This window comes from Aquarana catesbeiana, linkage group LG04 (genome assembly GCF_042186555.1).
Source record: "Aquarana catesbeiana isolate 2022-GZ linkage group LG04, ASM4218655v1, whole genome shotgun sequence".
Taxonomy (NCBI): Eukaryota; Metazoa; Chordata; class Amphibia; order Anura; family Ranidae; genus Aquarana; species Aquarana catesbeiana.
In genome coordinates, this window is record NC_133327.1 from 602,692,393 (window position 1) to 602,719,822 (window position 27,430).

A 27,430-nucleotide genomic window follows, 5' to 3' on the forward strand; every position below is an offset into this window, starting at 1 on the left:
TTATAATATCATTAATTATTTTATTTTGGTTAACAATACAATATTTTTGTCCAATCTGCAGGTATAAAAACAGAATACAATTAGTGCAGAAGACAGGCCTTTGCAGTTCCAGCTAAAAACAAGTTCAGGGACCCTTCAACATATGACACTTAGGGGATTGGTAAACATATGATAGGCATCTTTACAAAGACCTCCACCCAGCCATAAAATTGTTGCACTTTTCAAGTAGAAGACAACATTAGAAATTACTCTGGAGTTCCTCTGTCAATCTCCTCCACTAACTGCTGTCATTAGGTGATTCCTTTACTGAAGCCTAATTGCATTAGGCAGGAGCACAAAGGGGATAAGACAGCTAAATTACAGCACTGTGGCTTAGGCAGGCCATAGTGCAAATTTCTTTACTGCAACCATGGTTTGCAGGAAAGAAAATTGCACGCTTCCCCCAGCAACACAGTGTTGACAGGGGAATCCCTCCTGCCGAACAATTGTCTTCTCCCAGCTATAGCAGACACTTGCAATAATCGCAAGCGAATCCAGCCAGCTGGTTGTACCCAAGTTGATCGATTAATCAACTTGGTACATTTAGCCTGCCTATTAATGGTTCGAGATTCAAACAGTGTATGGCCGCCCTTTGTGTTTAGCACTTCTGCCTTGCAGCACTGGGGTCCTCAGTTCAAGTTCTCAGTTATAGGACACTGTCTGCATGGAGTTTGCCTGTCCTCCCTTTGCTTGTGTGTGTTTCCTCCCACACTCCAGTGATTTGTTGGTAGGTTATTTGGCTCTTGTCTAAAATGTTATAATATACTACTGAGTGTGCCTATGATGGCTGCCTGCAGTTGGCATCCAGCATGCCAACTGCCCCAACAGCAGACTGATATATCAAATTAGAAAAGGAATGTCATGGCACTAGATTTAAGCAGTAGCATCTAGCAAAACTAAGTTACAGTTGTGGGTGGAGGTCTTTCATCTTAATTTTCATGAGACATCCAGTTCCAAGCGACTCCCAGGCCTGCTGATGCTGCTCCTGCCTCCACTTCTATTCTTTTTTCACTACAGCTTTATGGGAAAAAAATCTACACAATCACTATAGGGAAGCTGGTAATAAAAGGCAGTAGCAGTGATCAGAGGTCACTGTAGGTGGCTTCAGTGAACAGGAATAGTGATGCAGCCATCAGAGGTAGAGGTATAGTAGAACTGCCTGAAGTGGTGAGATAATGATCTGGTAAGTTTGCTGGTTTCCAGAATATTGGGTTTTAATTGTCTCTGAATTAGGAAATTAAAGTTTATTGAGCTTGGTGACAATCAGCACTCGAATAGTCTGGTCAAATGCTGTGGAAACGCACAGTCCTTTCTTATCCGGACTCCAATCTATGCTAGAGATGGGCTGTGTTGATAGTGTAACGTTCTGTAGGAGACTGACAGTTCCTGCTACACCCATATCAACCCCATCTGAGTCTTTCTTTGTCCGCTGAGCTGGGTATTCACTGTGAAGAAAAAAAATAAATAAGCATTAGTTTTTTTCTGTTTCTTTGATTGGCTTAGTACCCCCCTCATCTTTATACACCATATTTACATCGTTAACAAAACCTGCAACTTCCCTAACAAATTTACATAAAAAGGCAAGAAAATTCTGCTATAATACATATCCAAAAAATGTTTTAAAAAAAACTAAATTTCTGTATAAATTTAGGCCAATGTGTATTCTTCTACATATTTTTGGTTAAAAAAATCCCAAAAAGCGTATATTGATTGGCTTGGGCAAAAAGTTATAGCGTCTACAAAATACGGGATACATTTAGGGACTTTTAATTTTTTTTAATAGTTTTTGGTAATGGCAGCGATCTGCGTTTTTTAGCGGGACTGCGACATTGCAGCAGACAAATCTGACCCCAAGTGACACTTTTTGGGGACCAGTGACACCAATACAGTGATCAGTGCTAAAGAAAAAATGCACTGATCAAGGTATAAATGACACGGGCAGGGAAGGGGTTAACACTAGGGGGCGCTCAAGGGGTTAACTGTGTTCCCTGGCTGTGTTCTAACTGTGTGGGGGCTGGGCTCACTGGGACACAGAGATATCTGCACCTGATCACAAGAACAGCAGATCTCCATGTTGTCACCTGTCAGAACAGGGATCCGCCTTGTTTACATAAGCAGATCCCCATTCTGCCTCACTGGACCGCAATCGCGGGTGGACACCAAATCAGCCAGACCTGCGTGTGCGCTATCCCGGTGTGCAGCGGGCGTGCACCCACACTACCACATGCACAGACCAATGTACAGGTACGTCGGTTTGTGCAGCCGAGCCGCCTTGCCACAGTACATCTGCAGAAGGTGGTCGGCAAGTGGTTAAAGTGATTGTTAACAATCACCTTGTAAAACAACACATTCAGTTTAAAATAGAAATGAAATGCAATGTAAAACATTTTTGTATAGATATAAAAAAACATATAAATACCCATCCCCCCCCCCCCTTTTTTTTTTTAAGTGATCACATTCCCTCTGTTCTCAGCTGCACCAGAGCTGGGGGAGGAGAAGAAACCAGCACACAGAGCTTCCCAGTGAATGGCTCGGAGAAGAGTACACCGAGTTCCCAGCATAGCTAGAGAACTGACCACAGTGTGCTTTCCTGCTTAGAGTGGTCAGTATTTAATAGGAAAGCTAGGGAACTAGCAGGAACACGAGGGATTTCACATAAAGGAAGCAATACAAAGAGAACAGGATAATTTCTCACACAAGTACATGGTACAGCAGGGACATAACAGGAATATGAAATGTTGAGGTAACAAACACTTTAACTAACTGTCCTGGTAATAGAATGTCACAGGGGCAGGAAGCAATGAGAAATCTCTCAAAAGGGACACAGACAGCAACATGGGGAAAGGGCCTCTGTAAGGTTTCTATTGCGGTCTGTCCTGGTGACCCTCGTTTCCTTCAAAAAGCAACCTTCATTTATCAATTTGGCATCTATAAAGCAAAGAGCTACTATAACCCTGTCTCGTTCATTGGAGTTGGCAAATGTTAGTCCTTTTTTATCTGTCTAATGTAGCCAAACTGCTAGGTTCTGGTAATGTCACTAGTCGGTGGAGTTTGGATAGGTTACTTAAATCACACTCTATGCACTGGAGTTGATATACTAAAACTGGAGTGTAAAATCTGGTGCAGCTGTGCACAGAAACCAATCAGCTTCCAGTTTTTTTTTTTTTTTTTTTTTGTCAATGCTTAATTGAACAAGATGAAGTTAGGAGATGATTGGCTACCATGCACAGCTGCACCAGATTTTGCACTCTCCAGTTTTAGTAAGTCATCCCCAATGCATACTAAGAGGTAGGATCTCTGTAAAGCCATAAGCCATTATTATCTCAAGATCTATTTTTGTTAGAATAAACCCTCCACTCTCAACAAGGGTTCCTTCAGAGGTTGCTAGGGGTTCCTTGGCTTATGGCTAAATTGACCTGCCATCTAATGGTGCCTGCATAGTCCCAGGGCCATCATCACTTGGCAGAGCCAGTAGCATGACACTATGATATATTTTTGCTGACTGTAAGGAGGTCATTCTTCCTAATGACCACCAATATAAGGGCATTTGGTTGAGAATGGCTGATTAGACATTATATAGGTTATTATACAGAATTTATATAGCACGAATAGCTTGTGCAGCGCTTTACAAGTTAAAAGAGACAATGCAGTTTCAATACAATTCTAGGCAAGAGGATTAGGAGGGCCCTGTTTGTGAGAGCTTAGAGAAGAACATAAGGTTTTCCCATGACTCATGCCATAACATATCTTGAAAATAAGAGGACCGTTCTTCATTTCAGGGTGGTGGGGACAGCCAAGCAAATCATCCCTTTATGCTCCACCAGACAGATGCACATTCAGAGCCACTGGTTTATACAGTGCATCCGGAAAGTATTCACAGCACTTCACTTATTCCACATTTTATGTTGCAGCCGTATTCCAAAATGGATTAAATTCATTATTTTCCTAAAAATTCTACAAACAATACCCCATAATGACAATATGAAAGAAGTTTGTTTGAAATCTTTGCAAATTTATTCAAAATAAAAAACAAAATGAAACACATGTACATAAATATTCACAGCCTTTGCTTAATACTTTGTTGAACCACCTTTGGCAGCAGTTACAGCCTCAAGTTTTTTTGAGTATGATGCTACAAGCTTGGCACACCTATTTTTGGGCAGTTTTTCCCATTCTTCGGTGCAGGACCTCTCAAGCTCCATCAGGTTGGATGGGGAGCGTCGGTGCACAGCCATTTTCAGATCTCTCCTTAGCTGTTCAATCGGGTTCAAGTCTGGGCTCTGGCTGGGCCACTCAAGGACATTCACAGAGTTGTCCTGTAGCCACTCCTTTGTTATCTTGGCTGTGTGCTTAGGGTCGTTGTCCTGTTGGAAGATGAACCCTGGCCCCAGTCTGAGGTCCAGAACTTTCTGGAGCAGGTTTTTATCAAGGATGTCTCTGTACATTGCTGCATCTTTCCCTCGATCCTGACTAGTCTCCCAGTTCCTGCCGCTGAAAAACATACCCACAGCATGATGCTGCCACTGCCATGCTTCACTGTAGAAATGGTATTGGCCAGGTGCCTGGCTGATGAGCAGTGCCTGGTTTCCTCCAGACATGATACTTGCCATTCAGGCCAAAGAGTTCAATCTTTGTTTCATCAGACCAGAGAATTTTGTTTCTCATGGTCTGAGAGTCCTTCAGGTGCTTTTTGGCAAACTCCAGGTAGGCTGTCATGTGCTTTTACTGAGGAGCGGCTTCCGTCTGGCCACTCTACCATACGGCCTGATCGGTGGAGTGTTACAGAGATGGTTATTCTTCTGGAACGTTCTCCTCTCTCCACAGAGAAACGCTGGAGCTCTGTCAGAGTGACCATCGGGTTCTTGGTTACCTCCCTAAGACCCTTCTCCCGATTGCTTAGTTTGGTCAGGCGTCCCTCTCTAGGAAGAGTCCTGGTGGTTCCAAACTTCTTCCATTTACGGATGATGGAGGCCACTGTGCCCTTCCCCAGATCTGTGCTTTGATACAATTCTGTCTCAGAGGTCTGCAGACAATTACTTGGACTTCATGACCTGGTTTGTGCTCTGACATGCACTGTTAACTGTGGGACCTCTTATAGACAGGTGTGTGTCTTTCCAAATCATGCCAAATCAACTGAATTTACCACAGGTGGACTCCAATTAAAATGGAGAAACATCTCAAGGATGATCAGTAGAAACAATTGCACCTGAGCTCAATTTTGAGTGTCATGGCTAAGGCTGGCCATACATGGTCGAATTTCGAAAAAATGTTCTTTTGAAAATCAGAAAATGTGTGCATTTTGTGATCCGATGCTGCTACCATTGATTTCGAAATTTGGCCAAGCAAGTCTTCAATTTCACCTCATGTTGCTACAGAAAAGAATTTTTGTGGCTGGGAATCTTCTTTTCTTTCCGGGAATTTTCTTTTCTTGCACATGCGCATTTCTTTTTCAATTACATTTCTCGCATGATTTTCCCATCATTGATTAGAAAATCATTCGTTTTTCAAAAAATTTCCAACATGTCCAAATTTGATTGCCGCACGAAAATCGGCTGTTCTTGCAGCCCACTAATGGTGCGAAATACGAACGAAAATTCTTAGAGAAGATTTTCGAAAGAAAATTCTTTCGAAATTCGACCCATGTATGGCCTGCCAAAGGCTGTAAATACTTATGTACGTGGGATTTTTTCATTTTTGTTTTTTTAATACATTTGCAAAGATTTCAAACAAACTTCTTTCATGTTGTCATTATGGGGTATTGTTTGTAGAATTTTAAAGGAAAATAAAGAATTTAATCCATTTTGGAATAAGGCTGTAACATAACAAAATGTAAAAAAGTGAAGCGCTGTGAATACTTTCCGCATGCACTGTAGTGCAAATATAGCCTAATATTATAAAGCCAATTAATCCAAACTGCATACACCTGTTTCAGGCTTTTTGGTCATCATGCATGCAATGTATGGAAACCAAGGCTTCTATGGAGTAGGGCTTGGAACTCAACGAGCCAGTAAAACCAGACAGGTTTATAGTGAGAAGGGAGTAAATGAATCAATGCAGCACACTTACAATACAATTCAAGATAAAAGGGACTAGAAGGGCCCTGCTCATGAAAGCTTACAATAGAACAGAAAGTATTCACATATGTTCCATTCTATCACATATCTGAAAAATATGAGAACTATTTCTCATTTCAGAACAGTGGGTGAAACCATGCAAAACTATTCCTTTAGATCAGTCAGGTGCACATCCAGAACCTCTGGTGTATAGTGCAAATATTATTAGAATAGGAAAGGTAACACTCTTACTATTTCCAAAGATGGAGGCTACCAGCTCCTCCTGTCGTCATAAAGATGTCCCTGTTTTGTGGCAGATGCCGTACTTGCCAAATAGTAGATTTGTGTGCCTGGAAAAATCAGAACAGAGTTAAATATATCCAACCCAGAAAAAGATTAGTAGATAAATGTATTATATTTCAATTAAAAATCAGGCGTTGGAAGCAGGTGTTCCTTTGGTATCCCAGCAACAGCATGGACCCGGCAGCTGTGCGTTTTAGGATTTGTTTATAGCCGGCTGCACTAAAGCAAAGTTAAAGTGAAATTCTAGGGACACAGCTAAACACATTGCTCAAAAACAGGTTTACAGTTTTGCCTGCCAAGGATTTTGTAGCTTTTGTCATTAAGATCACTGCACTATTTCTTGGTTTAGCCTTCTGTGAAGTCTCCCTGTGTAAATCACAAAGCCGGCTGTACAGATCTGTGACAAATAGCACAGTAAAAATATGTAATTTCATTGTATAGTTATAGAAGCGGTTTGCCCAGAGTTTCCAATTGAGACTATGGTTAGGGGTAAGTACACTAAGTACACAGAATTTTGTCTGTGAACATGACCATGTAACCATTGTAATTGCTAACTGTGGTATCAATGTACTGTAATCTCGTTGTTGCTCTGGATCTTCTTGACTTCTCAATGAATTTCTCTTTTTAATAAAAAAAAAAAAAAAAAAAAAATGTAAAGAACAGGTTCTCTTTTAGTAACATGTTACACCCATACATGGATCAAAATTTGGGTAGTTCCGCAGGGAATCTATGTATGAGCACCCTGGTTGTACACCAAGCAATCTATTAATCAACTTGTGTACAACCAGCCTGTCTGTTTTTTCCTGAACAATTAGTGCTATAGCCAAGAGCACTAATCATTGATTTCTGCTGGCAGGGAAGGTTCCCCACTGGCAGAGCACAATAGTGCTGCAGGAGGGATTGCCCCATCAACGCTGTGTTGATGAGGGAATCAAGCAATTTTCCTTCCACCTGTGGTAGAAGAACATAAAATTGCATAGTCTGTGGCCTGCCTTACATTGTGCCAATGTAACTATGCAAAAGAGTCCATGCTTCAGCCTTAAATTACCATGACCTGTGACAACCAATGATTGGCTTAAAGTGTTTGCTCTGCTGCTGTGGAGGGCTTACCAATAGGTCTACAGACTCTGATGAAGACCCTGCAACAGAATAAACCGCAACCCAATCCATCCAGAACTGAAAAATCAATGTTGATTGATGAAAGGATTTTACCTTTTCTGCTACTGATGCAAACCCTTTAGTAGGGTGCTGAGTCCGCAGATCATAAACATGAAATTTGCCCTCCAGCGAAGTGGCAACTAATTTATTCATAATGATGTCCTTTCTATCAAATTCCATGGAGCAGACCTGAGAACAAAGAGAAGGATTATCACAGTAAAAATTTACTTAGGAAGACACAAGACAAATTGTTGTGGAGGAAAAATAATGAAAGAGATGGAGATAAAAGGTCTAACCATGACTATTAGATTTTGGCACTTAAATTACAAGAAATGCACTTTAATTATTAGCATTCCATGGTAGTAGTGGTGGGAGTTCCTGGCAGTAGAAGAACCCTGGCGGGGAGGTGTTTTGAACAAGGAGTTTAAATATCAGCTTGGGTTGGAACAACTCTTTAAAGCTATATAAAGAATAGTCATACCCCATTTCTAATGTTCGTCTCCCATCGTAATGACATGTTTCTCAAGTCAAACAGCTTAATGTCCCCATTGTCGTATCCGGCACATACAACACGCTCCTCCTGATTGCAAGCATTACCTTGAATAAAACAGATTTCAGAAATACAGGCATTAAAATCAGAAATAAGCTCGGCACCATGTATGTACATCTCCAAAATATGACTTGGCTGTCATTTTGCCTTGAAAGCTTGCTATTATTTGTAGCAATGTCAAAAAGGAAATGATCCATAAGCTGTACATCATGAAGCAGACCCATGTGCACCATGATTGATCTCCAAGGGGTGGAGTGAATGCATTGGAGCCGTGGCCTGGCTGGAGTCCGGGCTGAGGCTGCCATTTATCTCACTCCATGCACATGGGTCTGTTTCATGATATGTGGCTTTTGGATCTTTTCCTTTGACATTGCTGCAGCTTGGAGCTAGGACATGCTCCCTGTCCCTGCCTGCACTCATAGTGGTCTAGACTTTTCTTCTCTACCAGAGCTGCACCTAAATTTTGTGTTGCTATTTTTTTCCACTACAGTTAATTGTTGGGGGTATTTAACCTTGGTTTAAATTTGTATTTTTTGGACTCATAGAAGTGCTACTCTTTGGATGGGAAAAATTAGAGTTGCCAATAATCTTCTTTCAAACACATAAGAATGCAAGTGATCATTTACAAAGCAATGTATTGACAGGTTACTCTTTGTTTAAGGTGTTTGCAAAGGTTTTTGTTCTACTTACTTGCTCTGTGCAATGGTTTTCCAAAAAGCGGCCCCAAACCTCCTTTTCTGGGGTCCCCTGCTGATGCTCTCAGCTCCTCCTCCCTTCTAAGTGCCACTATAGCATGCAACTTGCTATGGGGTCACTCGTGCAGGTTCAATCCCAAGCCAGGCTGTGTGCTTCTATTGACACATATTGCACGTCTCAGGCCCCCCAGTCACAGGATATGACTGAGAGCAGCAGGAGTTAATAGCTCCCACTGCTACCCCTGAGTCCTGTGAGAAGAGAGGAGCAGCACTAGATCGAGACCAGGCTCAGATAAGTATTTAAAGGGGGGCTGATCATGGAAGGTTTTTTACCTTAACGGAGAGAATGCATTAAGGTAAAGAACCTTTAGCCTTTACAACCACTTTAATTACAAACTGCAAAAGGAATCATGGTTCTGGAAATTCTAAACTATGTAGTATAGCCAGGGCTTGTTCACACCAGGTGCGGGGGGGAAATGTGTGCAAAACCACACATTTTCCTGCATTGCATAAAAACGCACTGCCTTCTGCAGAGGCACGTGGGTAACCCCACACATCTGGCAAACATGCGTACGTTCATGCCCAGCAAAATGCATGCTACATGTTTCAATGCAATTTTAAAAATTATGCCTGCAGTATTTTTTTCGTGTTTCACGCACATAGGGCAGTCCACTGAAATGAATAGGCTGCCTGGGAACACTTAAAAAAGTGAATGCGCATGGTCGCACCTCATGGTGTGAAAGAGCCTTCTGGTTGGGTAATCCAATTCGCATTACAGATGAGAGTGACCGGCTCTCTATGGATTCAGATTACACTGGTCCGGGGTGGCCGTGGTCTGGTTTGCAGAACGGTCCTGTGTGTCTTTGGGTCTGGTTCAGGTGCAAATTCAGGCAAAAATTCGGACCTGAATCGCTGAACAGAGACGGAGTGAACCCCATGCTGGGAACCACGGCCGGAAATATGTGAACCCAGCCTCAGACTACAGGTGGTGCTTTAGCTAAATATTTTTAAAAATAGGGATTGAGTGTGGAAGGGTTGAACTCCTTATTAGGCAGATTCTCCCATATTTCCTGTACATGTTACAGAGGAAGTGTGGGGACATTCACTAGCTGCTGCTAATAAAGCAAACAGAATATTGGCATGCATTAAAAAAGGGATTAACTCCAGGGATAAAGCGATAATTCTCCCACTCTACAAGACTCTGGTTCCAGCCGCACCTGGAGTATGCTGTCCTCAGAAGGATGTGCTGGAACTGGAGTGAGTACAAAGAAGGGCAACCAAGCTAATAAAGGGTCTGGAGGATGTTAGTTATGAGGAAAGGTTGCGAGCACTGAACTTATTCTCTCTGGAGAAGAGACACTTGAGAGGGGATACGATTTCAATTTAAATTTACAAATACCATACTGGTGACCTCACACTAGGGATAAAACTTTTTCGCGGAAGGGAGTTTAACAAGACACGTGGCCACTCATTAGAATTAGAAAAAAAGAGGTTTAATCTTAAACTACGTAGAGGGTACTGTAAGAGCGGCAAGGATGTGGAATTCCCTTCCACAGGCGGTGGTCTCAGCGGGGAGCATCAATAGTTTCAAAAAGCTATTCGAAAAGCACCTGAACGACCACAATATACAGGGATATACAATGCAATACTGACATATAATCACACACATAGGTTGCATTTGATGGGCTTGTGTCTTTTTTCAACCTCACCTACTATGTAACTATGTAACTAGTTGACAGTTGTTACAAAAAACAGCTGGTAGAGGAAATCTTTATAGAGGACTTTCCCCCAGTTGCAGCAGTGACAGTTCTGGTGTCTGATCAGCTAATCATCAAGCACCAAGCGAGTCACATGCTACCCCATAGCTGGCGGTACCAACTATGTTGCTTTGCCTCCCTGAGTGAACAGAGCTGCAGGGGAGTGAAGGAAAATAAATATAAGCACATTTGAATGGGCAAACCACAGGTTCAGCCTAGCTCTTAACTGAACAAAGGCTTAGTGCCTTACCGTCATAATTTATTAAACAAAAACAAGTGAGTGCATACTCACAAAAGCCAAAAAATGAAAGTGTAGTACAAAACCCAGACACCCCAATGATGATCCAAAAGACAGAAGCCACAGGGTCCTCACATGAAACAGGCTACCACTGACGCGTTCCAAGGGGTATGTCCTCTTCTTCAGTGTAAAACCTTTGAATCGTGCTCTGAAGAAGAGAACATGCCCCTCAAAACACGTCAGTGGTAATCTGGTTCATGCGAGAAGCCTTCTGTCTTTTGTATCATCATTGTGGTTCCTGGGTTTTGCACTTCACTTCCTTTCCTTGGCTTTTGCAAGTATCCACGCACGTGTTTTTATTCGATAAGTTAGGCAGTATTGTATTAGGCCTTTTGCGCTCTTTGTTTGTTCATTTATGTTTTTAAGATTCCCTCATCTTAGGAGGGCAGCATTGGTTGACCAGTCCCACTCTGATATTTATTTGATGGTTTATATTTTATTATCTGGTCAGCCTCTCAAGTATGCCTGAGCCCTCGGTCTAAAAGTGTTGGCTCTGTTTTAAGATCTCCCTAGATCTTAACCTAAAAGGTTATGGAGAAAATATTTATGTGCTAAAATCTATGGCACTAATAGTAAAACCTATAAAGAGAACCAAAAGGCCTTCTGCAGGAACTTTTTCTGTTTTTCACTCATTTTACACTTTTTGTTAAACAGCCTCATGCTGTGTAATGTCATTATTATTTTTTATCTAAATTGACACAATTTGATTTCTTGCAATTTCAACAGTTACATACTTACCAAAGGCCACTGTCCAGCAATCTCTCTTGTTTTCTCCTTCGGCTGGTTCCATATTAGCAACTGGAGTGTCTTTTTGCCTTGTGTCCCATACTTTTACTGTACCTGGAATTACACCAATTAGGAACATCAATGTAAAGGTTTCATAAATGATCCTGTATGTGTGTACTGTTGCATGTGCAAGAAAAAGCCAGGTACCCATAGAAAGCAATGACAGTAAACATCCCACACCAAGCACTAGTTAGGTCTTTTTTGGTACGTGCACCACTCCAGCCACCCTGGAAGCATCCAAGGAAGGAAAAAAATTCAGATTTCTTTCTATTCAAAATGACACGCCCGTGACAACTGTGATCAAATGGGAGCTAGCTCTGACAGATCATGAAAATACTGGGATATATCCCACTGGAAAATCTCACAAGCAGTGTCCTCCAATCAGAGTATGCTTTTCAGAACAAAACTGAAATTCCTAGTTGGTTATACCACACACACACATGAATATAAACAGGCAATGCTATGTGCACTATTTAACGTGGTCAAACTTCAACATGCCATGTGCTGTAAACATAAGTGGGGTGGCGGTGCTTACAGTGGGGGAAAAAAGTATTTGATCCCCTGCTGATTTTGTACGTTTGCCCACTGACAAAAAATGATCAGTCTATAATTTTAATGGTAGGTTTATTTTAACAATGAGAGACAGAATAGCAACAACAACAACAACAACAAAAAAAAGTCCATAAAAAACGCATTTCAAAAAAAAAGTTATACATTGAATTGCATTTTAATGTGTGAAATAAGAATTTGACCCCTTTGCAAAACATGACTTAGTACTTGGTGGCAAAACCCTTGCTGGCAATCACAGAGGTCAGACATTTCTTGTAGTTGGCCACCAGGTTTGCACACATGTCAGGAGGGATTTTGTCCCACTCCTCTTTGCAGATCCTCTTCAGCCATTAAGGTTTTGAGGCTGACGTTTGGTAACTTGACCCTTCAGCTCCCTCCACATATTTGGGATTAAGGTCTGGAGACTGGCTAGGCCACTCCAGGACCTTAATATGCTTCTTCTTGAGCCATTCCTTTGTTGCTGTGTGTTTTGGGTCATTGACATGCTGAAATACCCATCCACGACCCATTTTTAATGCCCTGGCTGAGGGAAGGGGGTTCTCACCCAAGATTTGACGGTACATGGCCCCGTCCATCATCCCTTTGATGCGGTGAAGTTGTCCTGTCACCTTACCAGAAAATAATCCCCAAACCTAATGTTTCCACCTCCATGTTTGATGGTGGGGATGCTGTTCTTGGGGTCATGGGCAGCATTCCTCCTCCTCCAAACACGGCGAGTTGAGTTGATGCCAAAGAGCTCGATTTTGGTCTCATCTGACCACAACACTTTCACCCAGTTCTCCACTGAAATCATTCAGATGTTCATTAGCAAACTTCAGACGGGCTTGCACATGCGCTTTCTTGAGCAGAGGGACCTTGCGGGCGCTGCATAATTTTAGTCCTTCACGGCGTAGTGCATTACCAATTGTTTTCTTGGTGGCTATGGTCCCAGCTGCCTTGAGATCATTGACAAGATTTTCCCATGTAGTTCTGGGCTGATTCCTCACAGTTCTCATGATCATTAAAACTCCATGAGGTGAGATCTTGCATGGAGCCCCAGACCGAGGGAGATTGACAGTTATTTGTGTTTCTTCCATTTGCGAATAATTGCACCGTTGTCACACTCTCATCTGCTTGGCGATGGTCTCATAGCCCATTCCAGCCTTGTGTAGGTCTACAATTGTGTCCCTGACATCCTTGGACAGCTCTTGGCCATAGTGGAGAGATTGGATTCTGGATTGATTGCTTCTGTGGACAAGTGTCTTTTATACATGTAACAAACTGAAATTAGGAGCACTCCCTTTAAGAGAGCGCTCCAAATCTCAACTCGTTACCTGTATAGAAGACACCTGGGAGACAGAAATCTTGCTGATTGATAGGGGATCAAATACTATCTCTCACTGTTAAAATAAACCTACCATTTAAAAGATAGACCGATCATTTCTTTGTCAGTGGGCAAATGTATAAAATCAGTAGGGGATCAAATAATTTTTCCCCTCACTGTATATTCTTTATATGCTGTGCCACACCATACATGAATTTGTGGTTGAAAACTTTTTTGTGAGGGAATAGGAAAGATATACACTTTTTTGTTGCTTTACTAATGGTTGTTTATTAGTAACTTGTGTGGACATCATATTAATAATATTTTCCAATCATTATCCTGGGACTCCTGTGGATGGTAACTTGGAGGAGTCCCCAGCTGTGGCAAATCTCCTATAAAAGAACATTGGTCTCCATTTTTGTTTACAGCACTTGGCACAAACTTGCTGAAGTTCGGCCATTAAAGTAAAACACCTTTAACAGTATTGTCTCTTTACATGTCATGTTTATGGTGTCGCCCAGTACAGCTAGCTTTAGACATCAGATGGTGGCTTTACAAAAATTAAGAATTTAACCTCAAAATTATCAGAGGCTAGCAGCATTGAGCTTATCTGGTTAAGGAATAAAACTTTTCCATCCTGATCAAATGAGAACAGCAGGCTGGAGGTAAACACACATAACAATCTTTACCAGCCAGCTACATTGGGCAGTGATCATCCTACAGGTAATTAAAGTTAGTATTTAACCACTTCAATAGCGGGCACTTTCGCCCCTTCCTGCCCAGGACAATTTTCAGCGCTGTCGCATTTTGAATGACAATTGCGCGGCCCTTGCAACACTGTACCCAAACTAAATTTTCTTCCCACAAATAGAGCTTTCTTTTGGTGGTATTTGATCACCTCTGGGGTTTTTTCTCTCTGTCAGCGCGAACAGAGAAAAGCCATTTACCGGCACTTCCTGGTTCACGCGATGATCAGCTGTGATTGGTCACAGCTGATCATGTGGTAAGAAGCTTCTGTCAGAGGCTCCTTACCACTATCGAAGATGCAGTATGTTAGACTGACACACCGCACCAGCGATCACCGCGCTGGCATGTTTTCCTGCAGGACGTCATATGACGCCCAGTGAGGATAACAGAACCACCGCCCGGCTGTCAATCTGCTATAGGCCAGGCGAGAAGTAGTTAAAGTGGAACAACAGTCAAAAGCTAAGGCTAAAACTACTACCACCCCCATTCTAAGACTAACCCTGCAAAGAAAAGATCTGTATACTTACCTATCTTGAAGCCACTCTGGTCCGATCCAATGATCAACTGCCAGCAGCGGCTTCAGTGTAAAGGAGGGACAGCCGACCGCAGATGCCCCATAGTACACCTATGGGTGACATCATCTCCCTGCATTTGCTGCCTTTTTCGGCGATCTCTCCTCTACACAGAAGCTGCCGCTGGAGAGATCATGTGACCAGACCAGAGTGGTTTCAGAATAGGCAAGAAAACAGATCTCTTTACAGGGTTAGATAGAATAGGCTTAGAATGGAGGTGGGAGTGGGATTAGCTTTAGTTAGTTTTTGACTGAACTTTCACTTTAATCCAGTTGGGTTTAAAAAAAAAAAAAACTGCAATGATATATTAATATTTTTTTAAATAATTTAAATATTTTAAGATTGTTAATTTTTATTTGTATATACAGGTGGTAAAATAAGTATAGAAAACCACCATTTTTCTAGGTAAATATATTTCTAAAAGGTGCTATTGACATGAAATTTTCACCACGTTTCACAACCCATGCAATCCATACATACAAAGAAATCAAAACAAATAAGTTCAGAAATTAAGTTTTGTGTAATAAAATGGAATAACACAGGGAAAATGTATTGAACACGCGAACTGAAATTTATTTAATACTTCATACAAAAGCCTTGGTTTGTAATGACATCTTCAAGACGCCTCCTGTATGGAGAAACTAGTCACACACATTGCTCAGGTGTAATTTTGGCCCATTCTTCCACACAGTCTTCAAATCTTGAAGGTTCCGTGGTCCTCTTCTATGAACTCTGATCTTTAGTTCTTTAAATAGGTTTTTCTATTGGATTCAAGTCAGGTGATTGGCTGGGCCATTTTAGCAGTTTTATTTTATTTTTTTGAAACCAATGGAGAGTTTCCTTGGCTTTGTGTTTAGGATCATTGTCTTGCTAAAATGTCCACCCTCATTTTATCTTCATCATCCTGGTCGATTGCAGCAGATTTTTATGAAGAACGTTTTGGTAAATTTTTTAATTCATCCTTTTAATGAAATGAAGTTTGCCAGTACCGTATGCTGAAAAACAGCCCCACATCATGATGTTCCCACCTCCAAACTTCACTCTTGGTATTGGGGTGTATTTGGGGTGATGTGCAGTGCCATTTGACCTCCAAACATGGTGTGTATTAAGGCAACCAAAGAGTCCAATTTGGGTCTTATCTCACCAAACTATATTCTCCCAGGATTGTCCAATTGTTGTCCATCAAACTTTAAACAAGCTTCAACATGCTTTTTCTTCAGCAATGGAGTCTTGTGTGGTGAGCGTGCATACAGGCCATAGCGGTTGAGTGCATTACTTATTGTTTTCTTTGAAACAATTGTACCTGCTAATTCCAGGTCTTTTTGAAGCTCTCCACAAGTAGTCCTTGGCTCCTGGAAACTCTTCTGATAATTCTTTTCACTCCTCTAAACCTGGTCATGGCCAGTTTATGGTGAAATTATATTCTTTCCAGTTCCAGATCTTTCCCCAACAGTGCTTAATGGAACATTCAGAAGTTTAAAAAACATTATGTAACCAATGCCATCAGTATGTTTTGCAACAATAGGGTTGGGTAGGTCTTGAGAGAGCTCTTTGCTTTTACCCATCACCAGATGTTTCTTGTGTGACACCTCGGTAATGAGACACCTTTTTATAGGTCATCAGTTGAGACTGAACCAGTTGATATTAGTGTGCACTGACAAGGGGCAGGATTGCTTTCTAATTACTGATAGATTTCAGCTCGTACCTTAGCTTTCCATGCATTTTTGCACCTTCCTTTCTTCATGTGTTCAATACTTTTTCCCTGTGTCATTCCATTTTATTACACATAACTTAATTTGTTTTGGTTTCTTTGTATGTATGGGTTGCATGGGTTGTTACTGTCATATGGTGAACATTTCATGTCAATAGTGCCTTTAGAAATATATTTATCTAGAAAAATGGTGACGTGTTCAATACTTATTTTACACGCTGTAGCTCAGATTGATGAATGACCCCTTTATTTATATTATTATATTATATTTTAGGTACTTATATAGCGCCGTCAATTTACGCAGCGCTTTTACATATACATTCACATCAGTCCCTACACCCTCAAGGAGCTTACAATCTAAGGTCCCTAACTCACATTCATACATACATACTAGGGCCAATTTAGACAGGATCCAATGAACCAACCAGCATGTCTTTGGAGTGTGGGAGGAAACCGGAGTACCCAGAGGAAACCCACGCAGACACAGGGAGAACAGGCAAACTCCAGGCTGGTAGTGTCGTGGTCGGGATTCGAACCAGCGACCCTTCTTACTGCTAGGTGAGAGTGCTACCCACTACACCACTGTGCCGCCCAGTCAATATATTGCCTGAACGTGGCCAGTAACAAAATCTTACTATGAATGGCCAGCTATACTGTACATTGTTCCTATACATCTATTATAAAAGCATCTTACCATCACGACTTCCTGTTACAATTTCGGGGGCTCCTTCTCCAATGCCTAACCCCCCAACTCCATCAATACAGTTAATGATTTCCTTGTGTCCTTTCACAGAATACACTGGAGTGTCAGCAGCTTCCAGGTTCCTAATACAAACACACAGCAAAATATTAGCAAAATCATTTCCAGTGTGCTATGCACAAAGTTTTTGAAACAAGTATACAGTAAAGTGGTTAACCTCCTAACACCACCTCCCAGCAGCCCTTCAAGTGGGCTTTAATGCCAGCTTCACTATCATGTGACCGCTATGACTGGTTCTTTCAGCTGTCACACCATCAGGAGCCCATCCTGCTGGCTCCCAGTCAGAAGTTAAGAATGTTTATTCAGTGTGCTGTGACTGCGTTCTCCCCACAAAACCTCAGGTCCAGGACCTTCTTCTACCCGGTCTGTTCCCAAACCCCTACCTGGCTCCAAGACACTGCTCCAGCGCTGCCTCCAGCTCCAGCACTGCTTCTTTCACATCTTGCTTTCACAGGAGAAACTGAGGCCAGTGGAGTCATAGGCTCCTGTTACAGTTAGACAAACTCCTGTGCTGAGGAAGCAGGGACTCTGTGTATGTCTATGAACACACACAGCCTGGTTTAGAAATGCACATGCACGGGTATCTCCTTAGCACTTGGCTTGCTGCAGGAGGCACCCACAGAGGGAGAAGATGAAAGCACTGGTGAGGTACCGCCAGGAGAGGATGAAATCAAACTTTCTGTGCAATATCATTGCACAGAAAAGGTAAGATTATCACATTTTTTTTAAACTTGAAAATGTAAGCCTTTAGTATCACATTAACTTACAACATGGCTTGTTTAGCAATTGTATTATTTTTTTACATACTATTTTATTTTTTTCCCATGAAAGCAGCGTTCCCTCTATTATTAACCCCTTGACCCCGACTGTACGCAAATATGCGTCCTCGGCTTGAAGGGGTTATACCGGGGAGATGCAGCTGCACGCATCACCCCGCTACCGTTTTTTTTTTTTTTTTTTTACAGACAGCGGCTTTTGAGTGATAACAACCGATGCAGCTAAAAGCCGCTCGGCGTTCCCCAACGTTCCCCACCCCTCCTCTTGCCGCCTTCTTCGTCCCACCGGGAGGCTGGAGCAACCAGCTGACACGTCCACCGGCTGGCCGAAGACCCGAATGAAGCCAGAATTGGCTTTGATCGGGACTCCTATCTAGTAACCCGGAAGCGATTAAAAAAAAAAAAGAAAAAAAAAAAAAAAAAAACAGTATTCCAAAACACAGATGTTAGCACACACATTAACAATAAAAATAATAATATAAAAAAAATATTTAGAATTTTATTCATATATACAGTGGGGACGGAAAGTATTCAGACCCCCTTAAATTTTTCACTCTTTGTTATATTGCAGCCATTTGCTAAAATCATTTAAGTTCATTTTTTTTTTCCTCATTAATGTACACAAAGCACCCCATATTGACAGAAAAACACAGAATTGTTGACATTTTTGCAGATTTATTAAAAAAGAAAAACTGAAATATCACATGGTCCTAAGTATTCAGACCCTTTGCTCAGTATTTAGTAGAAGCACCCTTTTGATCTAATACAGCCATGAGTCTTTTTGGGAAAGATGCGACAAGTTTTTCACACCTGGATTTGGGGATCCTCTGCCATTCCGCCTTGCAGATCCTCTCCAGTTCTGTCAGGTTGGATGGTAAACATTGGTGGACAGCCTTTTTAGGTCTCTCCAGAGATGCTCAATTGGGTTTAAGTCAGGGCTCTGGCTGGGCCATTCAAGAACAGTTACAGAGTTGTTGTGAAGCTAATCCTTCGTTTAGCTGTGTGCTTAGGGTCATTGTCTTGTTGGAAGGTAAACCTTCGGTCCAGTCTGAGGTCCTGAGCGCTCTGGAGAAGGTTTTCGTCCAGGATATCACTGTACTTGGCCGCATTCATCTTTCCCTCGATTGCAACCAGTTGTCCTGTCCCTGCAGCTGAAAAACACCCCCACAGCATGATGCTGCCACCACCACGCTTCACTGTTGGGACTGTATTGGACAGGTGATGAGCAGTGCCTGGTTTTCTCCACACATACCTCTTAGAATTAAGGCCAAAAAGTTCTATCTTGGTCTCATCAGACCAGAGAATCTTATTTCTGCCCATCTTGGAGTCCTTCAGGTGTTTTTTAGCAAACTTCATGCGGGCTTTCATGTGTCTTGAGGAAAGGCTTCTGTCGGGCCACTCTGCCATAAAGCCCCGACTGGTGGAGGGCTGCAGTGATGGTTGACTTTCTACAACTTTCTCCCATCTCCCGACTGCATCTCTGGAGCTCAGCCACAGTGATCTTTGGGTTCTTCTTTGCCTCTCTCACCAAGGCTCTTCTCCCCCGATAGCTCAGTTTGGCTGGATGGACAGCTCTAGGAAGGGTTCTGGTCGTCCCAAACGTCTTCCATTTAAGGATTATGGAGGCCACTGTGCTCTTAGGAACCTTAAGTGCATCAGAAATTTTTTTGTAACCTTGGCCAGATCTGTGCCTTGCCACAATTCTGTCTCTGAGCTCTTCAGTCAGTTCCTTTGACCTCATGATTCTAATTTGCTCTGACATGCACTGTGAGCTGTAAGGCCTTATATAGACAGGTGTGTGGCTTTCCTAATCAAGTCCAATCAGTATAATCAAACACAGCTGGACTCAAATGAAGGTGTAGAACCATCTCAAGCATGATCAGAAGAAATGGACAGCACCTGAGTTAAATATATGAGTGTCACAGCAAAGGGTCTGAATACTTAGGACCATGTGATACTTCAGTTTTTCTTTTTTAATAAAATGTGCAAAAATGTCAACAATTCTGTGTTTTTTTGTCAATATGAGGTGCTGTGTGTACATTAATGAGGAAAAAAAATGAACTTAAATGATTTTAGCAAATGGCTGCAATATAACAACCACTGTATGCATGTATGTATGATGATGTGTATATATATATATATATATATATATATATATATATATATATATATATATATATATATATATATATATATATATATATAATGTTTGGGGGTTCTAAGTAATTTTCTAGCAAAAAATACAGATTTTAACTTGTAAGCAACAAATGTCAGAAATAGGCTTAGGCATGAAAGGGTTAAGGCAGCTTCTGTTCAGGTTTGGTGTATTGGAATCCCAATCTACATTCAGAGATGTAGAGTGTGCGTGCCTGGCACAGGTGAAGTGTACTGTGCGTTGTGCTGCACATTAATGGTTACTGTGCTAACAACTGCTTATATTTTTTTTGTTGTATTTTTTAAACCTGTCCATATGTGTTGGCGTTTGTCTCTGCTTGTATTTTAGAGTTTGTTTTCCTAGAGGGTAAAGTACTTTCTTCTTTCTATGCCTGGCTATATGTGATAAAGGTGTGTAGGTGTTTAGGGTATGGATGTCCTAAAACATAACCTTACCATACATTGAGATTGCCTCCAAAGTCACCAGTTGCCAAATGTCTCTGTTGCAATGAGCTGGCACCGAATGTTCCACACTTCAAAGGTTTTGGTTTTTCAATCTATGGAAGACATTAAAAAGCCAAGATATCATCAAATGGGTCACAGCTAGAATTCCTTATCATGGTCTCTTAATACAGAAAAAATAGATCAAATATTCGAATGCCCGATGGGGAATATAGATAGTGTTTCTAACAGATTGCATGAATCAGCGCCAGAGTAAGAAAATGAAGCTGCAATGAAACTGGAAAAAAAGAGAAAACTCTACTAAACCTATAGAACAAGAACAATGTTTAAAGTATAGAAAGTCATAAAACCCATGAAATTTCACCTTGAAATGTGTCAGGGGCTTTTTTATGCAACATAATTTATTTAATATGGTTGGGGCTATTAAAATATATATTCTTTTTCGTACGTTAAATATAAAATGTTGCATTTGAATATTATCTACTCTTATTTTCAACCAGTAGGTGGCAGTTTGGGCTACTTTTACACATTTTGTAGGCTATTCCTGCCTGCTCTGTTGTAAAATTAAAAAAAAAAAAAAAAAAAAAAAAAGAGACTGTTTATGGAGCTCAGCAGCTGAAAGTGAAATTTCCAAAAACGAACTAAAGGGATATTAAACCCTCAGTTTTTAAACACTTTCAGCAGCTGACTGAATTGCTTGCCGATTATACAGTTCCTTTCCTTGCCTTTGTTTCGACTGGTGCTTTGATCACTACCCCAAATTTCCTGTTTTAGGGTGGCTCTGTTCTCTTGCAGCATCCTACGAAGACACATACATGCAGGGAGTAGAGTTAGGTTTCCTGACACTGTGTGCATCAATGGAAACACACAGCTCAGTGGCCTTGCATGGCAAGGCAATCACCTTTTGGTGTGTTTTTCATAGGTCATGTGAGTCAAAAAACACATCAAAAACGTAACACGGGTGAGTCGTTGATGCATTCTTGCTGCATTTCAATGGGGAGATGCCTTTTTGGTGCTTTTTTTTAACTGACCAAAAATGCAGCAAGCAACACCACAACGGAAGTGCAATGGACCAGTGTGAAGACATACATAGAATTTAAAGGGGTGTATTTTTTTTTTTTTGTGTTAAAGGTGCCGACCAATTTAATATTGGAATATTATAAGAAAATATATATTTTTAAAACTGTCATTTTCAGTTTAGGCCAAGTGCATCCTGAATTTTTGATTTCGGTACCAAAATTTCCATTCGGTGCACCTCCAATTGGGCCTACTACACAGCTCTTGCTATGCTGAATCAATTCCCGCAATCACAATAATCCGTCAGTTAGTGATTTATCAGTATGTTGGGTCAGCCATCTCCTTTTTTAGATGTTAGTTTGAAATTCAATAATGACCCACAAGGTCATAGCTGAATTCTGAGGCCGGGTTCACAAATGTGCGGCCGCGGGTTCATGCCTGGGGTCCGGTGCATGTCTGTTCACCGGTTCAGGTGCGATTCAGGTCTGAATTTTTGCCTGAATTCTCACCTGAAACTGACCCAAACATGCACAGGACCCTTTTGCAATCCGCTCTGTGGATGCCCCGGACCTGTGTGAACCGGCTCCATTGAGAGCCAGTCACACCTGCCTGTCATGCGATCTGGATGTGGAGAAACAAACATCCAATTCTCGCATATGTGAACTCAGGCTGAATCTTTCCAATGTAACCCTTCTGACTCAGGTCCTTAAATGTCTATTGAAATACAGCCTGCTACATATCAGACCAGCCTTCAAAAAGGGTCTCTTCAGTGCGTTAAAGTGACAGGTACACTTTAATATGACACAAGTGGGTGACATACAGGAGCTCACAAAAGTGAGTACACCCCTCACATTTTTGTAAATATTATATTATATCTTTTCATGTGACAACGCTGAAGAAATGACACTTTGCTACAATGTAAAGTAGTGAGTGTACAGCTTGTATAACAGTGTAAATTTTCTGTCCCCTCAAAATAACTCAACACACAGCCATTAATGTCTAAACCGCTGGCAACAAAAGTGAGTACACCTCTAAGTGAAAATGTCCAAATTGGGCCCACAGTGTCAATATTTTGTGTGCCCACAATTATTTTTCAGCACTGCCTTAACCCTCTTGGGTATGGAGTTCACCAGAGCTTCATAGATTGCCACTGGAGTCCTCTTCTACTCCTCCATGAAGACATCATAGAGCTGGTGGATGTTAGAGATCTTGCGCTGCTCCACCTTCCGTTTGAGGATGCCCCGCAGATGCTCAATAGGGTTTAGGTCTGGAGACATGCTTGGCCAGTCCAGTCCATCACCTTTACCTTCAGCTTCTTTAGCAAGGCAGTGGTCATCTTGGAGGTGTGTTTGGGGTCGTTATCATGTTGGAATACTGCCCTGCGGCCCAGTCTCCGAAGGGAGGGGAATATGCTCTGCTTCAGTATGTCACAGTACATGTTGGCATTCATGGTTCCCTCAATGAACTGTAGCTCCCCAGTGCCGGCAGCACTCATGCAGCCCCAGGACACTTCCACCACCATACTTGACTGTAGGCAAGACACAATTGTCTTTGTACTCCTCACCTGGTTTCCGCCACACACGCCTGAAACCATCTGAACCAAATAATTTTATATCTTGGTCTCATCAGACCGCAGGACATGGTTCCAGTAATCCATGTCCTTAGTCTGCTTGTCTTCAGCAAACGGTTTGTGGGCTTTCTTGTGCATCATCTTTAGAAGAGGCTTCCTTCTGGGACGACAGCAATGCAGACCAATTTGATGCAGTGTATGGTCTAAGCACTGACAGGCTGACCCCTCACCCCTTCAACCTCTGCAGCAATGCTGGCAGCACTTATAGGGTCTATTTCCCAAAGACAACCTCTGCATATGAAGCTGAGCACGTGCACTCAACTTCTTTGGTCGACCATGGTGAGGCCTGTTCTGAGTGGAACCTGTCCTGTTAAACCGCTATATGGTCTTGGCCACTGTGCTGCAGCTCAGTTTCAGGGTCTTGGCAATCTTCTTACAGCCTAGGCCATCTTTATGTAGAGCAACAATTCTTTTTTTTCAGATCTTCAGACAGTTCTTTGCCATATTGAACTTCCAGTGACCAGTATGAGAGAGTGAGAGAGATAACACCAAAATTTAACACACCTGCTCCCCATTCACACCTGAGACCTTGTAACACTAACAAGTCACATGACACTGGGGAGGGAAAATTACTAATTGGGACCAATTTGGACATTTTCACTTAGGGGTGTTCTCACTTTTGTTGGCAGCAGTTTAGACATTTATGGCTGTGTGTTATTTTGGGGGGACAGCAAATTTACACTGTTATACAAGCTGTACACTCACTACTTTACATTGTAGCAAAGTGTCATTTCTTCAGTGTTGTCACACGAAAAGATAAAATAAAATATTTACAAAACTGTGAGGGGTGTACTTACTTTTGTGAGATACTGTATCTTCTTAGAAGTTAGATGAGCACAAAAGTGTTTACATATCTCTTCATCTCCCTGCTGGCCCAGCAAAACGAGGAAAGTTTAGTGTCGCTCTCCCTGTAGGATTGTGTCCTCCCAAAGCACCACCAACAACAAAATCAAAACAGGTTTGTAAAATCCCAGGAGAACGGATACTATGATATGGGAAGGACACTTGAAATTACACAGGCTGAAAAGTATACCCTGCAACAACAGCTTTTAACCTCTTCAAGGTTACTAATAGTATAAAGTAAACACTGAACAGAATGTAATGCAATACCCTCCTGTGACTACAATTGCAACCACTGAATTACCATGCTACATATAGGGAAGTACACTATGGGGTCCATTTATAAAAAAAACGTGTTGGGCAAAGGTTTCAAGCACTCGCAAAGTCGTCACAAATAATCCCAGTAATTTGTGTAAAAGGTTCTTAATGGGGTATTTTCCTGAAATACTCGAATGAGGAAAATACCATGTTATAACCACACTAGATGGAGCCGACAATCATAAAAAGCAAACATTCCACAAATTACAGGGATTATTAATGACAGCTGTATGAATGCTTGGGACATACACACAGAATATTTTTTTTGTAAACAGACCCCTATCTGTATAATAGTGACACTGTACCAGGTTTCTACAAAGGGGAGTGTTTTCTACATTAAAGGGTTACTAAACCCTTGTGTTCTTTTTTTTTTTTTTTTTTTTTTTTAATACAAACATGTCATACCTGCCTCCACTGTGCAGTTCGTTTCGCACAGAGTGGCCCCGATTCTCCTCTTCTGCGGTCCCTCAACAGCGCTAGTGGCTCCTCCCTGCATCAGAAAACCACCTAGAAGCACTCTCCTTGGGGGTACCCGTGCGGACGCGCTCCCGAGTCCAGCTTTTGCGTCCATAGACACAGAAAGCGAGACTCGGCCCGCCCCCCACATCATTGGATTTGATTGACAGCAGCGGGAGCCAATGGCTGCGCTGCTATCAATCTTTCCAATCATGACACGAGACACCAGCTAGAGCTGGTGTGCTCCTTCCTGGCCGGAGAAAGATAGGGTTCAGGTTAAGTATAAGGGGGGCACTGGGGGGCTGGTACATGACAGGAGGTTTTTCACCTTAATGCATAGCATGCATTAAGGTGAAAAACCATGAGGGTTTAACAACCCCTTTTAACAACAAAGATGCCATTAGAGATGACAGGAAAAACAGCAGGTCAAAAAAAAAAAAAAAAATGTGTGCAGCCACTCATTTTCATCTTTTAAAACAAGCTTCCATCTTGGCGGTCTCTGGCTTCAATACCTTCCCCTCCCGGTGGGACAGGAAAGCCCGAAAGAGCTGCGGAAGGTGGCGGGAAGGGGAGGACGTCCCCTCCTGCTGCTTGAAAAAGCAGTGGCTAATTAGCCGCTATGATTGCTTTTACAAGAAAGCCGACGGCCGGCTAAGAAAAAACAATACAGGGACGATGCCTGCAGCTGAAGGCGTCATCCCGGTATAACCACACAAAATCCAGAGATGTACAGGTATGTCGCTGGTTGTCAAGTGATTAAAGGGGCAATAAATACCAGGTGTGCATGATGTGTGGAGTGCATTTTCAGGAGTGTCCTATGTGCAGAGATTAGGGATTCGCCACGCACACAGTACCGAATACAGGGGTGTGCCACGCACACAGTGCAGAGTTCAGGGGTGCACTAAATACATAGTGCAGGGTTCAGGTGCACGCTGTGTACAGAGTCCAAGGCTCAGGGGTGCACTACTGAGTGCAGGGTTTAGGGGTGTGCTATGCTTTCACTGGCTGTCCACATCTCACTTCCACCTCTCCTTGGCTCTGACCTCTGCACCACTCTACTCTGCCCCCCACCACAGCCCTCATCTCCCACCGACCGCCCTCCCCCCAAAGCTTCCTTGCATCTCACCTACCCGGCCTGGCTCTAGTACCTTCTGGCAGTGTAGGTGGCTCCGCCTCTTTCACTTGCAAGGTGACCATTGGCTGGCATCTGAGCACACAGGCACAGATGAGATCACAGTGCAGATTACCATATGATTCCCCATCCCACACTGCACCTGCATCTTCCTTGTCCTTGCCGTGAATGCAGGGCAGGCAGTGATCTGTGAGAGCCACTGAGAGGCAAGCTGTCCTCGTAAACACAGAAGACTTCTTTATTTATAAGTGACAGTAGTGGGTGAGGAGTGGAGGATGAAAGACAGAGGTGGTGGAACAGAGTTCTGCCACATGTTGGCTTAAAAAAGCCCTGGGTGCGAGGGCCACATGAAATTGCCTGGTGGGCCAAATTTGACCCGCGGGCCTTGTAGGGTTGCTACCTCATCCCTTTAAACCTGAACACATATGAATTACACAGGTTCTGAGACTAATTTAGTGCAGATAAGGCACCAAGTGAGTTTAATTACCACCTTATTCAGCCACAGAACCTGTGTAATCAATATGTGTTCGGGTTTAAAGGGATGAGGTGGCAACTCTAGGGCCTTGTGTGTGACACATGTGGTAAAATATGTAACCCTTAGTGTTGCGCTGATGTGCGGTGCCCTCCTGTGCTTCGTGGTAAAATGTTCCAGGTCTGTATTTTACCTCAGCACGCTGTATATGAGGTATAGAGAAAACAATCATTTTCTATATGCCTTAGCGGTGACTGGCATATACCCAGTGCGGATAAACGCTAGTCACCGCACCCTAAACAGTTACATCAGGTGAATGTTGTCTTATAAATACAGACATCTGATGAGCTGCTGCCATGTCCATGAGATGTAGGATCAGCATAAAGACAGGAAAGATGTACATGTAACTCACTACAACCATCCTGAGTGTCATCACTGACAGTTAGGAAATGCTTTCTACACTGAGCTCTTCATGATCCCCTCCTTCTGTCTTGTGTGTATCTGTGCCGTCATGGTAACCGAGGCCTGACAACAGATCCTTCCCTAACCCAGGGCCGAGAATGAATGAAATACCATTGACAACTATTTACCAAATCAGTTATCTATGTAGTGTGAGATTTAACTCCAAATGGAGAGCCTTCCGAGAACTCCACCCACTTAGAAGATGTAGGTTTGAGGAATTTTATTTGTACCTGTATACACGGGTTGTCCTCATCTAGACTTAAATTGTATCTAATCCCAGGAACACAAATTAATAGTATTACAACTCATTGGTTCTTAGATGTGGAATTAGGTTTCTTTATTTTTTTATTATTTATTTAGTGCAACGACATTTTAAAGCAGAACTAAACCCTCCTCTACCTTACAGCCA

At 42.2% G+C, this 27,430-nt stretch overlaps 1 protein-coding gene across 1 annotated transcript in view; it reads right to left on the bottom strand.

Annotated features, from left to right (window-relative positions):
* Positions 1 to 27,430, bottom strand: part of DNAAF10 (dynein axonemal assembly factor 10) — a 31,272-nt gene continuing 3,842 nt past the window's right edge. Inside the window, exons 2-8 of the mRNA XM_073628220.1 lie at positions 20,689 to 20,789; positions 17,237 to 17,367; positions 11,592 to 11,693; positions 8,035 to 8,150; positions 7,608 to 7,742; positions 6,345 to 6,442; positions 1 to 1,484 (exon numbers count right to left, since the gene is read on the bottom strand). Coding sequence (XP_073484321.1) covers positions 1,277 to 1,484; positions 6,345 to 6,442; positions 7,608 to 7,742; positions 8,035 to 8,150; positions 11,592 to 11,693; positions 17,237 to 17,367; positions 20,689 to 20,789 — 891 coding nt within the window. The 3' untranslated portion in view covers positions 1 to 1,276. The remainder of the gene's footprint in view (positions 1,485 to 6,344; positions 6,443 to 7,607; positions 7,743 to 8,034; positions 8,151 to 11,591; positions 11,694 to 17,236; positions 17,368 to 20,688; positions 20,790 to 27,430) is intronic.